The sequence below is a fragment of the Phyllobates terribilis genome, unplaced genomic scaffold (assembly GCF_046119375.1).
Source record: "Phyllobates terribilis strain yellow unplaced genomic scaffold, ASM4611937v1 Scaffold_1__5_contigs__length_1240528914, whole genome shotgun sequence".
Taxonomy (NCBI): domain Eukaryota; kingdom Metazoa; phylum Chordata; class Amphibia; order Anura; family Dendrobatidae; genus Phyllobates; species Phyllobates terribilis.
Window position 1 is genome coordinate 1,030,197,273 of NW_027362761.1, and position 16,048 is coordinate 1,030,213,320.

Below are 16,048 nucleotides of genomic sequence, written 5' to 3' on the forward strand. Positions count from 1 at the left end.
ATGCCCAGCACATGGGGTAAGCGACACAGTGAATCAGAAGAACTATACATTTCTAATTGGAGGTACTTGCTAATATTACTATCATTACACCTACTTCATGTTGGGATAGGATCTTGGAGATCGGAATATCCCTTTAACAATACAGTACGTAGTGAGCTCCCTGTAGTGGTGGCTCCAGCTCCATTCAGTTTGGCCTTTCTGTAACTTACAGCTCTATATCAGTAAAGCCGGGCTCCGACTGCTCTAAAAATAAAGAAATTAATCAGCACCCACTTTAGATTCTAGCAAATGGAGATTCGCCTTAAGCAGTATGAGGGTATTTGCACACTCCAGTAAAGTAGCAGTATGCAGCCTTTTTTACATATCTCACAATTATAACATTTTTTCTAACCTTGTCCCTAAGGCTAGAGTCATTAAACCACTCCAACAACTTCTTCCCAACTTCCATGGGACTTGACAAAAATGTTCTGTAGGTGAGGAGGAAATCTTCTATGTATGTGGGGTCCACCACAGAATGTTCTTCTACGAGATGCATAGTTAGCCGCTCCGCAGTCCCCTACAGAAAGACGATCAAACATATAGAAGATAGTAAGCAACACAAAACACGTATCTGGGAACCAAAAGATATGTGCTGCAAGTGCAGCTTCTCCGTCACTCACCTTGATGACGATGTGGCCTTTCCTGGTGCCAGTACGATCTAGCTCTCTGTGCTCTTTCACCATCACTATCTCACCTTCCTCCTCCACTTTTTGCATGTTCTTCTCCACCTGGTTCAGAATCCGGCAATAGTCTTGCTGAGCTATGCAAACAAACTGGAAAGAAGGCAGTGATTAATATAAAGAATAGAAGAAATGTAAGATATATTCTATTTATATGCCCTGTGTCCACAGCATGTGCTAGAAACGTCTGATGAGGTGGCACCAGCATCTTTCTCAGGACAGGCCTGGTCTAGTGCCACTGCGAATGGTGAGGTGACCACGCATGTATAATTCTCTAAACTCACTTCTATGGGAGTTCGTAAAAGAGCAGAGAAGCCCTGACACACGATGTGATGAGCTTAGGAAAAAAGAACTGTCATAATAAGAAAGGGCCTTTTCAATGGTAGAAACAGCTCCAAATTTTGGCTAAAACACGGAATATCTGTCATGTGAAACATTTTAGCTGCAGCAGATTATTACACGCAGGATATTCCCTTCAATGTCACATAAAGGACCCGACTGTCAGGAGAAGAGCGACACACTGCAGCCTGGCTGACATCTTCACCTACACACCTGGCAATCATCCACTTTGGTTCTCATCACTCCCTTCATGTATTCCTTCTCCATGGTTGGAGACACGCCAAAGCTGTTTCCCATGCAAAGTATTTCTGTTCTCCCGTCAGGATATGTCACTTCCACTGAGCCATTTAAAATGACTGACCAGGAATCGAGCTAGAAAGCCAGAAAGAGAGGAAATTAAATTAATTGGTATTAAAACCCTGATGACCATGTTTACACATGGAGGTGATAGTCTCCAGGTATTTCACATTTACAAGCCTATGATATCAACCACAGTGAACAAGACAGAAGTGATATGGATATTTATTATAGAAAGTAGGATAAAGACATAACTGATAGTTATTATAGAGGGTCGGATACAGACATAACCGATAGTTATTATAGAGGGTCGGATACAGACATAACCGATCGTTATTATAGAGGGTCGGATACAGACATAACCAATCGTTATTATAGAGGGTCGGATACAGACATAACCGATAGTTATTATAGAGGGTCGGATACAGACATAACCGATCGTTATTATAGAGGGTCGGATACAGACATAACCAATCGTTATTATAGAGGGTCGGATACAGACATAACCAATCGTTATTATAGAGGGTCGGATACAGACATAACCGATAGTTATTATAGAGGGTCGGATACAGACATAACCGATAGTTATTATAGAGGGTCGGATACAGACATAACCGATAGTTATTATAGAGGGTCGGATACAGACATAACCAATCGTTATTATAGAGGGTCGGATACAGACATAACCGATAGTTATTATAGAGGGTCGGATACAGACATAACCGATAGTTATTATAGAGGGTCGGATACAGACCTAACCAATAGTTATTATAGAGGGTCGGATACAGACATAACCAATCGTTATTATAGAGGGTCGGATACAGACATAACCAATCGTTATTATAGAGGGTCGGATACAGACATAACCGATAGTTATTATAGAGGGTCGGATACAGACCTAACCGATAGTTATTATAGAGGGTCGGATACAGACCTAACCGATAGTTATTATAGAGGGTCGGATACAGACATAACCGATAGTTATTATAGAGGGTCGGATACAGACATAACCGATAGTTATTATAGAGGGTCGGATACAGACATAACCGATAGTTATTATAGAGGGTCGGATACAGACATAACCGATAGTTATTATAGAGGGTCGGATACAGACATAACCGATAGTTATTATAGAGGGTCGGATACAGACATAACCGATACGCATTATCGAAGGTCGGATAAAGACATAACCAACATTTATTAGATAGGTCAGACACAGACAGCCAATATCGATATTTATTAATTAGAGAGGGTTGGATACAGACTTCCCAGATACCAATATTTATTAGACAGGTCAGATACAGACATTACCGCTGCCGATAGTTATAAGAAAGGTGGGATACAGACATAACTAATATTGAAATTTATTAGAGAGGGTCAGATACAGACATAACTACACATAATTATTAGTGATGTCAGATAATAGATTTTACTTGTATTTTGTAAATGGTGTATATTACATAATAATTGAGCTCCTGACTAAGATGGAGCACAGAAACCAGAGTCACCATCTTTCAAGTTGATCACCACACATCTACAGCAGAACTCACAATCACCACGGATGTATAAGCTTCTTATAATATGTTCATTGGTGACATGAAAAATGATAAAAAAAATGTCTAACCTCCTCTCCATCATTTAGGACGACAGTCCCTGCCCGCTCCACCACAGCGAACACCATGACGGCGCACAGTTCACGCCTGACAGACATGGTCATGTTGGCAAAAGCTGGCAGCTGGTGCATGAACTCCAGGAGTTGCTCTGGAGAACAGACAAAGGGGAAAATAATATATTAATCGATAAGAAAAAAAGGAAAATAAAACAAATGACAACAAGAAAAGACTATCTAATACTAGATTGGGAACGCATGTACAAACATATACAATAATATCAATAACACTTCTACAAATAATCGATATGCAGAGGTCATACTTCTGAATACTAGCTGAAAATGTACAGAATGTACAGAGTAAAGACATTATATTAATGAGCTTTTGATAATAAAGGCCACTAATCAGACTGAAGGATAAAAATGTGAAACCTGCCATGAACTCTATGTTGCCACCAACAGAGTAAGAAACATGAGGGTTGCAAATGTCTACCACCACGTGCAAAGTGATAGCCACCAGGATATTACTATATTGTCAGAGATGAAAGTTGGAGTGAGGTCCGTCACTCAGCACTGGGCATGTGGCGCTCCGATTCACTAGGGGCCGGGCTGCAAAGGCCACTAAGCAGTGTACAGAACGCAGCAGCTCCTTCTCTGTGTCCTGTTTATATCCACCGACCATCTGAGACAAAACAGAGGGGGTGCCAGTAGATGGACCTCTACCAATCTGATATTGATGACCTATCCCAAGGACAAGTCTTCAATACCATAAGCCCGGACAACCCTTTTACAACCAACCACATCTCGACGGGACAAGATTTGTTTTTTCAGCTTCGTTTTTTCCGCCCTTTCTTCTAAGAGCCATAACTTTATTATTTTTCCATCCACATAGCGGTAAGGGGACTTGTTTTTGTAGGACAAATTGTAGTTTTGGATGACACCATCAATTTTACCATTCACTGCACTGGAAAAAAAATCCAAGTGCAATGAAATCACATAAGAAAGAAAATGCAATTTTTTTTGGATTTGTGTTCATGGCGTTCACTGGGCTGAAAAAAAATTACCTTGCAGCATGATTCTCCAGTTCTGTACAATTATAGCGATATAGTTTTTGACACCATTTTGGGGTAGATATGATGTTTAATATTGCATCTTTTTGGCGTAGGTGCGGCAACCGAAAAACTTCAAGTGATGTAATTTAGATCTTTTTTTTCTCTCCGTCGTTCACTGACCAAATTGATTTTATATTTTGATAGATTGGACTTTTATGGATACAGCAATATCACGTTTATTTTTTTTTTTACTTTCATTTCTTTTTTTTTTGTTTAGGCAGTAAATAATAAAAATCACAATTTCTGATGAAGGCTAGTCACAGGCCAGCCTTCACAAGAGCACATAGTTGGCTCCTAGAGGCCATAGCAAGCCACTGCCATTCTGTAATCACTCAGGAGGGGGCAGATAGAAGGATGGAACGATGTGCCCCCTGGGATCATGCGTTTTAAATGTCGCTGTCAAGAGATTGACATGAATGCAAGATTTAACAGCAGCAAGCAGACCTCAGCTCCACTCACTGGTGCTAGGAGCAGATACTGACGAGGTTACGCAGACATCATAGGCCGGGTACAAAGGAGGCTCAGCTTCTGAGCTGGCATCATACATGGGGACCTGTACGTCACATGTCAGGAAGGGGTTACGTTAGTTATGTCCCATAAGGCAGCTTGATCAATTGACTATTTTATAATATCTTCCAACCCCTAAAGGAGCTGTCACATGACTGGGTGTACTCCCTGTATATGTCTAGTAGCTGAGAATATAGTCTACATAAAAAGTAAATAGAAAAAGTGTTTATTTTAGAGGAAAATATCCTATACAGCTGAAGTCCTGGTGGGAGATATCAGCTTTGGCTTATTATACTGGAGTATAATATATAATATCACCAGTACTGCTTATGAATGAATAAGAAGTAGTGGTTTACATTAGGTTCCGAGGGAACATACCCATTCTATGGCGGAGATTTTATCGTGGAGCTGCTGCAGTTTGGCCGCACATTTCGCCCTATGAAATAAGGAACCTAAAATCTGCAGTGTAAACGGACACACCGCAGACTCAAAATCTGTAGTACCGGTCAGTTTACATTGCGGATTTTTCTCTGAAACATGAGGATGTGATTTCATGAAGAGATTCACAGCAGACTTTCCAGGTGCCAGTGTGCACATAATCTAAAAGTCAATTTTTGCTTTAGAAAAGCCAAAGCATGTTTGCAAACTTGGAGGGTGCAGCTGAAAGAGTAAGGACTAATGGCAAATCTATAATGGCTTCTGTAATGTAATTTTATCATCTTTAGTAGAGCCATGTACAGAAAATAATGTACAGTGACAAGATCCTTACACAGTGAGTCCAAGGAAATACTGGACGACACAGATAAACCAGGAATTATTACTCATCACCAGGACATGGACAGATTAGAAGGGATATGCCTGGTACAGTCTGTGTACATATGGAGGAGGGTTTCTCGTTAGTATTAGTTGCTCTGGTGATTGATTATCAGTTCCGGACCTTTATCGGAGGCATGTGTAAGGCTGGCTATACAAATCAGATGGCTGTCAGCCAAACAATGCTTCGGGCCAATCGTTCGGCCAACAGCCTTTCAGCAGACTCTCGCATACACAAACAATCGCTTAGTTAAGCGCTCCTGCACGCTCTATGATAAAACGCCACTGACTGACACCTCTGCTGGCGGCTTATCTCAGGGAGAACAATGCGATCAGCAGTCTAAAATCGGACATGAGTGATCAACATCTCTCCTGATCATCAGCCGGCCAGCACCCCCATACACATTATACCGTGGTCTTAACTAATCGATATCAGCAAATTCAGACGACATTTATCTAATGTGTATTGGAGCCTTAAGGTGGGACATCTATGATGGCCTGTAACAAGGCTTACCAATGTCATCATCCGTTCGGTCAATGGGATCCTTCTCCAAGCAGTCTCTTACGATGTCTCGGCTCATTAGAGGGTCGGATGCTCTCTCAATGTCCTCTTCATCGTCATCATCTTCAGAGTCCACAGCAGTCTCTGGTAGCCCACTCAGGTCCATATCTCCGGGCTCACTTTCTGTGGCCTGATTAAAAAAAACAAAGAAAAAGGCATCACTAAAAGCTTCATCACTGTGATTGTAGGCAACTACCGCACATCATATGTGGTGTCTGAAGCTCGCAGATGATAAAAGTGTAACACATATGGGAATTATTTTCATACACATCCCATGTGCAGTGTTTAGTGTTAGCAGTAGAGATGAGCGGTGTTCGACTAGAACTGTTCGCCAATCTCAAATTCGAGCTGTTTTGGGCGGTGTTCGAGTCGTTCGACGAACGCGAACGATTTGCAAAAAATTTGGCTGTTCGAGGTTATGTTCAATAACTGTTCGTGCACCAAAAGAGTAACTGGATTTTTTCACATCATGCAGGGATTGTCTGCCACTCACTGTAATGCCACAGCCATGGTGGTTGTGGCATTAGAGTGATTGCCCAAATCGATGGGAACTGTGCTCACAGTGAAACATGAAAAGCCGGCAATTCAGCAGCGGCATACACCGGTACCCGACAATTTATAACAGAAAGAATAGAGTATCACACATAGATTAGATAGATAGAAACAGGTCAGTCACATATATAATAAGTACAGTGATAGTGTTGATTACTGTACTTGTCATTTAGTGTTAAAATAAAGGATTTATTAAAAAAAAAAAAATTGGCGTAGGATTCCCAGTAATTTTAGTCTCTAGCGGAGGTTAAGTAGACGGCTGGGGCAGATGTTTGAAGCCTGGGAAGGGGGTAATACCCACGGAGCTTCCCAGGCTACTAATATCAGCCCCCAGCTGAATACCTAGCCTTTACTAGCTATTAAAATGGGGGACCCCCCCCCCAAAAAAAAATGATGTGGGGTCCCCCCTATTTTAATAGCTAGCAAAGGCTAGGCAGACAGCTGGGGGCTGATATTAATAGCCCAGGAAGGGTGCCATGAATATTGGCCCCCTCCCAGGCTAGAAACACCAGCCGTCAGCCGCCCCAGAAATGGTGCATTCATAGTATGCGCCAATTCTGGCACTTAGCCTCGCTCTTCCCACTGCCCTGTAGCGGTGGCAGTGGGGTAATAGGGCTGGGGTTGAGGTCAGCTTATAATGCCAGCTGACATCAAGCCCAGGTTAGTAATGGAGAGGCGTCTATAAGACACCCCCATTACTAACTCCATAGTCAAAGTTACAAAAAAACACAAACACCCAGAATAAAGTCCTTTAATTGAAATAAACACACAATTCTTTATTGTTCTAAATTAAACCATACTTACCATCACGCCCATTCCAGCTGAAGCCAATGTCTTCTGCAATAAAAGTAAAATAATAAACCAACATCATCCTTACCTTTCCATGGTTCCTAGGAAGGCTCCAGCTCTGCTACATCGAGATGACAGGCTGGATCGCAGCCGAAAGCTGCCATCCAGCTGGCCATGCCACAGACACTGAGAAGCGCAGGCGTGCTTGCGCTCCTCAGTGTCTGGCTGTGATGGCATCCAGATGAGCAGAGTTCATGTCCAATGAACTCCGCTCACCTCATGCACGTCACTGACAGTGTGGGAAAATTCTCCTGCGCTTGCGGTGAGAGTGAGAGAATTCTCCTGCGCTCACGGCAAGAGCAGGAGAATTTTCCCATGCTGTCAGTGACGTGCATGAGGTGAGCCAAGTTCAATGGACATGAACTCGGCTCATCTGGATGCCGTCACAGCCAGACACTGAGGAGCGCAAGCACGCCTGCGCTTCTCAGTGTCTGCGGCATGGCAAGCTGGATGGCAGCGTTCTGCTGCGATCCAGCCTGTCATCTCGATGTAGCAGAGCTGGAGCCTTCCTGGGAACCGTGGAAAGGTGAGGATGATGTTGGTTTATTATTTTACTTTTATTGCAGGAGATCGTTGGCTTCAGCTAGAATGGGCGTGACGGTAAGTATGGTTTAATTTAGAACAATAAAGAATTGTGTGTTTATTTCAATTAAAGGACTTTATTCCGGGAGTTTGTGTTTTTTTTTTAACTTTGACTATGGGGTTAGTAATGGGGGTGTCTTATAGACGCCCCTCCATTACTAACCTGGGCTTGATGTCAGCTGGCATTATAAGCTGACATCAACCCCAGCCCTATTACCCCACTGCCACCGCTACAGGGCAGTGGGAAAAGCGAGGCTAAGTGCCAGAATTGGCGCATCCTATGGATGCGCCATTTCTGAGGCGGCTGGTGTTTCTAGCCTGGGAGGGGGCCAATATTCATGGCACCCTTCCTAGGCTATTAATATCAGCCCCCATCTGTCTGCCTACCCTTTGCTAGCTATTAAAATATGGGGGACCCCACGTCATTTTTTTGGGGGGGGTCCCCCATTTTAATAGCTAGTAAAGGCTAGGTATTCAGCTGTTGGCTGATATTAGTAGCCTGAAAAGCTCCGTGGGTATTACCCCCTTCCCAGGCTTCAAACATCTGCCCCAGCCGTCTGCTTAACCTCCGCTAGAGACTAAAATTACTGGGAACCCCACGCCAATTTTTTTTTTAATAAATCCTTTATTTTAACACTAAGTGACAAGTACAGTAATCAACACTGTCATTGTACTTCATATATATGTGACTGACATGTTTCTATCTATCTAATCTATGTGTGATGCTCTATTCTTTCTGTTCTAAATTGTCGGGTACCGATGATGAATTGCCGGCCGGCTTTTTTAAAGAGAGTGTCTTCTGAGCAGTTTGTCAGCTATTGGACACCTTTGAAGGTGTTTTCTATGTATTTTTATTCGCCTGCCATTGGTTTGAACGGTGTTCGACAGTGTTCTAAGGTGTTCGATGAACAGTTCCACGAACATCCCGGTGTTCGATGAACCGAACCCGAACACTACGTGGGTGGATCAACACTAGTTAGCAGGCCAACTCTGACCAAGCTTTAACAGCTTTCTTCTAGTCGACTTTTTACACCAGTAACTATTATGAAAAACCTCCAGAGGATGACGCACAAGGGACATGTTATCACGTAGAGATAATTTCTAATGTAACAATATGTAACCTTACAAAGCAGAATCTACTGACAGCTCCAAAGAATACTCCATGTAACACCAATATATGGGCGACAACCAAGAGGTCATCACGGTTATCCATAAAGCCGGACAACAATCCTAACGACAACTGAAATGTAATGTGCCACATTCTAGTGGGAAAATGGAAACTTTCATAAACTCGAACGAAAGTTTAGTTCCCATGAACCCCTGATACTATGACCGAACGCTTCCACCAATTACACACCTGCAGCCCTGCCCAATGCTGAAAGGGTTAAAAAAAAAACATAGCTGGCCAGATATCGATGCAGAACATGCTGCAGAGATCAGATAATGTGCTCTTGAGATTTGGAGCACCTGCCGTAGCTAAATTCCCCTCCAAAAATACTTGACATTTGAGACTCACCTTAAGGCTGTGATCTACTGATAAAAATTCCTATAGTTGGGCCACTATGAAAAGGGCTCCTGGACTGGCCTATTCTTCTTAGTTGTACAGCAACTGGCAGATGCCTACAGCTACGCTAGTTACTATGTCTGACGGTGAAGACATCCATGTTGAAGTCCATAGTCTGTACTAGATGGCGCGGTTCTTTGCCGTCATCTTGTATCACTCATCTCTTTCTATGTACAGAAATCTCTTGTGGCTTTTCTCTGCATTTGCAACAGCACACTGCATCAGAAAATAATTGCTTTATGGCAACATGTGATCATATTCAGGAAACGGCATCTTGTGGGTGCTAAATTGAGCCTACAATATAGAAGAATGAGGTCTGTCCTCAGCTGCCCCTTACAGGCCATGATCTATTCGCCACACAGGAAAGGTAATGATTATTAGGTTCAGGCTAGAAGGGAGAAGTAGGAGGCCGATCACCTCTCTTAACCCTTTACCACCTGTTAGGCATGTAAGGGTTGGATTGGCATATGTGCATCAGTCACCAACTGCTATAATCTACATGCCTAGTGCCAGGATAAAACAATACTGATAAATCTCAGTAGACAAGTAGCCAACATGCTTAGAAATTTACACATCTTACTATCACTTATATAAATCATTACATTTTTATTAAGTCCTATTTTTGAAGGAGTTGTCCGGTCATACATCGATGACTTATCTACAGTACAGGACATCAATATTGGAGTGCTGGGGGCCCGACACTCACCATTCCCACCGATCTGCTGCTAGCAGCTCTAGGGGGGGCCCACTGTAGACAGTGAACAGATCTGCACAGCTCAGATCCATTCGATAAGCAGCTGACCTTCAGTACCTTGCAGTGACTACTACACATTGAACAACTCCGCAAATTGTAGATCTGTTCCACGTTTACATCTGACGGCTACTGGGGCTAATAACAATTGTTCAAGGGGGGGTGCCAAGGGTCAAACCCCCACCAATCCAATGTGATTACTATTATACGACAGGAGCCTCATACATATACATCAATATACCTTTTTCTAAGGTATAGGAAAGCTCGGCAGACTGTCATCCACAAAAATGATCCTTCATAAAAATTTTTTATAAATGATAAGTATATTTTTTAACATTGTGCCCAAAAGATGATGTGTTCTGCTGTGCTGATGCACTAGCATGTATCAGAGGTCTACAGTGGAGAAACCTCTAATGTAATACCTCAACAAGAAGCTCAGATTCAATGTGTGCACAGCCTTTGGGATCATTTACACGTCAGATTTTTCTATGAACGAGAAAAACAGACCGATTATACTGAGCAGAGTTTGATCAGAGGGTCATCTGTTTTTCTCGTACTTGGGAAAAAAATAATAAAAAAAGTTTCTCGGCCTTCTGCACTGACAGTCCGTACAAACAGGAGCGCACTCTGATGTCATTTGAGTGTGGTTTAATTTTTTCAAGGAGCCATTGACTTGGATCAAAATCGGACACGTCTAAAATATTTTCTCCAGACCAAGGAAAATAAAAATATTAATGAAAAAAAAAATTGGACAAGTGCACAGTCCAATTGAAAATCCTAGGTAGCAGTGCTATCTGTGAAAACCATGGATAGCACTCATATGCGAAAATCAGATGTGTAAATGAACCCTTAAAGTGTCGCTCCGGACACCACCAAAATGCAGATTCAGAGAGGAGAAAGTCGCTGAGACTTGTGGCACCTAAATCCAATAATATACTATTAATACATGTGCCGTTTTCCCATCCACAGTCTAAATCTATGAAATGAAACACTGTACAACTAAACTACCGAAGAAAAGCACACACTATCAAGTGTGATGGGCGGAAAAAAAAGAGCAAGGATCAAAAGATATATTGTACACTGCTACAAAACCGTCCATCAGCTCTACACACACAGGAGACTGCAGGAGCTGAGCAAATGATCTGTCTGTCTCATTCATTTAACCAAATATGTCTGTCTCTTTCTTAATGAGTGTTCTTACCATGCAAAATGCTGGCCATACAAAATTCAGAGGGGAAATTAATATTTAAACAGGTCTGTTATGAGATCAATGCCGAGAGCCATCTGAAGATGCCGCGTCATGATTTATTCACATATGAAGAAAACGTCTTTGTTATTCCCCCCCCCACCCCCCAAACAAGCACCCATCACATGACGGCCATTAACGTCTGCGGTCACGTTAATACAAGATGACGGCAGCGGAAAAATCTTTACAGGGTTACTTAATAGGTATTACCAATATCATTTGGCAAATGGGGACTCTCCTTGTAATTAGCGTTCGCTAAATGGGGGTCTTTTGCGTGACGGACCTCGACTATAGTCCTCAGTGATATTTCTCATTAATCCGCCATGGTTCTTGTGCACTGAATATGCATGAGACGATCTGGAAAGCCTAATACATTGTAATTGAATGTTTGTGCTCCCTTAATCATAGCAAGCCTTTAAATGGCTATTAATGCAAACTCAGGCGCATATTACCAGAGCCAAGAAGCCCAATCATCAGTCTTTATTAAAAGCACATTAAACCTATACAGGCGAATTTCACCTATAAATTACAATACAATAAACTGAAGAGCAGCACTTGCTTATGAGAACTCTGCAGAAAAACTAAATAATAAACCAACATATATGCGCTTTTAGCAAGTTCATTTATGTCCTGCCCAGCCCTGAAATCTACCCTTTAAGTGCCAGGTTTGATTTCAACCCCATCATGCATTTAAGTGTAACCGTTATTTTTTTATTTTTTTCATAAATCTATAATACACATGAAGATAAGAAACATTGTAAAGTCTTATTAGAAAAATATTTTTTTTCAAAATTCTTAATTCATAAGTAAAAGGTGTCTTCAGTGAAAACGGACTTTCCCCACTATGGAGATAAAAGATGACAGTTGGTGCTCATAAAGTTCTATGGAGAACTGTAACTGTCTGTGTCTGCCTCTAGCTCCTCGCTTCATAGAATGTTAAAAGCACCAACTGTTAGATGATGTCAGGGAGAGAGAAGGATACAGCGAAGCCGCTGCCAGATGATTGTGGCAGGACCTCTCGGATGAGCTTTTTTGTGTATGAAGGGGTCAGGATAGCGATTGGCTGATCGATCGTATGAACAATTCCCACATGCTATCTATTGTGTATTGGAGGGAGATTCAGGGCTCATTCAAACGTTTCTGCTTCATGTACATGTTCTACTTCAGTTTTTTATGGATAGACCAACCATTATAGTCTATGGGCATGTTCACGCCTGGTTTTATTTTTACAGTCCTAATATTTGCCAATGTCCAATTTTGAACCTATTTGAAGATCAAAATCACGTATTCAAATCGAAAGGTTTGTGGGGAAAAAATAGACAGCACACGGATGCAGTCAGAGTTTGGTCTGGTTTCTACTTTTTAGTGAGTAGAAGAAGCGTGAAGCTTATTTTTTTTTCCTTTGGAGAAAAACAGATGCCAATGTGATGGTAAAAACTATCACACATACAAAAAGGAATGAAAATTGCATCCTGCACACTAAAGGATATCTGAATGAGGCCTTCGAGCATTTCACATTTACAAATTTTCTGCACCAAATTTGTCAAAGATTCGTAATAAATTCTCAAAAATCAGAGAAAATCTGCATGCCATGTATGGATTTTAAAACAGACTTGCTGTTCACATGCTGAGTAAAGATGAGCGAACATGACCTGTAAAGTTCGGGGTTCGTATCGGACACCTAGTGTCCGCTGCTGAGCTCTGAACACAGACTTCTCCTGGCAGTCAAGTTCAGATGAGGGATAGAGATAGAGACCGGCAGAGAGAGATAGAGACCGACAGAGAGAGAGATAGAGACCGACAGAGAGAGAGATAGAGACCGACAGAGAGAGAGATAGAGACCGACAGAGAGAGAGATAGAGACCGACAGAGAGAGAGAGATAGAGACCGACAGAGAGAGAGAGATAGAGACCGACAGAGAGAGAGATAGAGACCGGCAGAGAGAGAGATAGAGACCGGCAGAGAGAGAGATAGAGACCGGCAGAGAGAGAGATAGAGACCGGCAGAGAGAGAGATAGAGACCGGCAGAGAGAGAGATAGAGACCGGCAGAGAGAGAGATAGAGACCGGCAGAGAGAGAGATAGAGACCGACAGAGAGAGAGATAGAGACCGGCAGAGAGAGATAGAGACCGGCAGAGAGAGATAGAGACCGGCAGAGAGAGATAGAGACCGGCAGAGAGAGATAGAGACAGACAGAGAGAGATAGAGACAGACAGAGAGAGATAGAGACAGACAGAGAGAGATAGAGACAGACAGAGAGAGATAGAGACAGACAGAGAAAGATAGAGACAGACAGAGACTTTTGCAGCCCCTTGGCCCTTACTACAACCATTTTACAGCACCAAAGTTTGGGTCTCCATTAACTTCTATGGAGTTCAGGTTTAAGTTCCAGTAAAGTTCTGGTCCCCGAACTGAACTTTGGACTAAAGTTAGTCCTTGTTAGTCCTCCCTATGTTAAGTCCTCCCTAATGCTGAGGACTTAACATACTACTGAGGGTCAATTTGGGGTGCATGCAGTTTTATTGACATTGGATTCTGCCCCACAATCCACATAAAATATTCTTTGAAAAAGCTTACTTAGAATCTCTATGAAAAAATGACATGCTGTTTTCTTGCCATTTGGAAAATGTTAATTCTTCAGGTTTTCTTGCCCCAGACACAAAAATCACATTAAAAAAAGCTAACGTTTTCTTAACCTCTCTTTTTTTAAGTCTATTATAGAACCAGAAAAATTTGCATGTGAATATTCCAGATTTTTTGCAGACGCAGATTTGTTTTTGGGTTTTTTTTTTTTACGTGGCATATTGATAAGTTTTGGTAAAATTTCACCCACTTTGCAGCCAAAAAATGGATTGTAAATCCACGTCTTATCAGCCTTGCGTAAACTTACCAGTAAGCAACCACTGTGCATTACCTGAGGATGAAGCAATTCTATATTGTGACATCTACATGTGCACAGCAAATAACTAAAGGGGCAAATCCCACTAGAAAAACCTCTAACAGGCCAATAAAATGTAACTTTTATTATAATAAACTATAATAATTATTTTGTGGGGTACTGGATTAATAATTCTATACCACACAATTATTATTTTAGTTATGTCTAGTGATGAGCGCAAGTGCTCAGGTTTGCACTGAGTATCGCGGGTGACATGCTTGAGTCCCCGTGGCTGCATGTTTTGTGGCTGTTAGAAAGGCACGAAACATGCGTTATTACCCATGTTTGTCGGGCAATCCCCGCATTTTTTGTAGCTGTCTAACGAAACATGCGGCCGTGGGGACTAGAACATGTCACTTGAGCACCCGCGATACTTGGTGCATACCCGAGCACCCTAGGCAAACTCTAGTAGCGAGCGCTTGCACCCCTTATTAGTTAGTTATTTGCCATTGATACTTTACCCTCCCAGGCCATCTATCCTCATTTGTATTCAATAACTGCATCTACATCTCATGCCAAGATGGATGCATGATGGCGAAGGATGAATACATATTATTGCAGCCCGGAGCATCCTCTATGGCAGTGAATTCATAAGATGGTATGCATGAGGATGGCAACACGCAGCTATCTCCAGATCACACTAGACTATTTGTGCCTTGCACCGATGGGCTGAATGCTGTACCATTACCACGAAGCGTGCCTATAACCTCTAGTCCTTGTACTGTAAGCTTCTCTAGTAAGCACAAGCAAAAAAAAAACAAAAAAACTATTTATATTTCTGCATCTTGGTGAATAGTAGTGGAGGGCAGATTTTTCCATGGAGAATCAGTAGAGCTGAATCGCCTTCAAGTGCCAGGCCCCTTAGTTCATTTTAAGCTGGCAGAAAGCTTTTAACAGCCCGTCCTGGTACATTACATCTGCCAGGTTTGGATTCAGTCTCTCGGTCTGCGTGCAGCAATTTAATTACTAGCAGATTCCCAATCTGCCCACAGACTAAGTGCAGGACAGAGCAATGTGACGCCATATGCCAGCACAAGAGGAGCTGCAACTAGTAATCCAATAACTAGTACTACTCTTCACTTCTTCGTGGTCACAAGAAAATGCCCTTCCCCTCCGATTCTCCACCTTCTGGCGCTAGTCTGTATATTTATTTGCCTGCATCAGCTTCCAAGTAACAGGATTCAGAGAGAACAATAGGACTGGCTGCACGTGCCCCACTACACAAATACCAGTCACCCATCACACCCTCATCCGAGCGTGTCGGCCGGGAGCATAGATGAGACGCCTGGCAATGGCAAGTACACAGATACGGGTCGCTTAGAGATGCTATATATACTATACAATCAGAGCTTTCCCAGAACACAACCTCCCTTATCCAACCCAGATGTCCAGTTTTCAGTTCCATCATACATTACATGCTAGTCATGTTCTATAGGAATACCACCCCCAAGAAGACCATTTTGATGCGGTTATTGGTTGATGTCTCAAAGACAAATCGCTGCATTTAATTTCTAAAATATTTTTAGAGAAAAATGCCTCTTCACGGTCACAATTTGTTTTTTGTAAGGTACTTTTTTGGAACATTGTCTGTATGAGCGCAGCCGAACA

The 16,048-nt window shown here is 42.2% G+C and overlaps 1 protein-coding gene across 19 annotated transcripts in view; it reads right to left on the bottom strand.

Moving 5' to 3' along the window:
• Positions 1-16,048, bottom strand: part of LOC141157366 (rap guanine nucleotide exchange factor 2) — a 238,778-nt gene that overhangs the window by 21,880 nt on the left and 200,850 nt on the right. For all 19 annotated transcript variants that reach the window (XM_073644607.1, XM_073644521.1, XM_073644550.1 and 16 more), the window contains 5 exons: positions 5,911-6,088; positions 2,980-3,116; positions 1,272-1,430; positions 660-812; positions 392-556 (listed from right to left, as the gene is read on the bottom strand). In XM_073644607.1, coding sequence (XP_073500708.1) covers positions 392-556; positions 660-812; positions 1,272-1,430; positions 2,980-3,116; positions 5,911-6,088 — 792 coding nt within the window. The remainder of the gene's footprint in view (positions 1-391; positions 557-659; positions 813-1,271; positions 1,431-2,979; positions 3,117-5,910; positions 6,089-16,048) is intronic.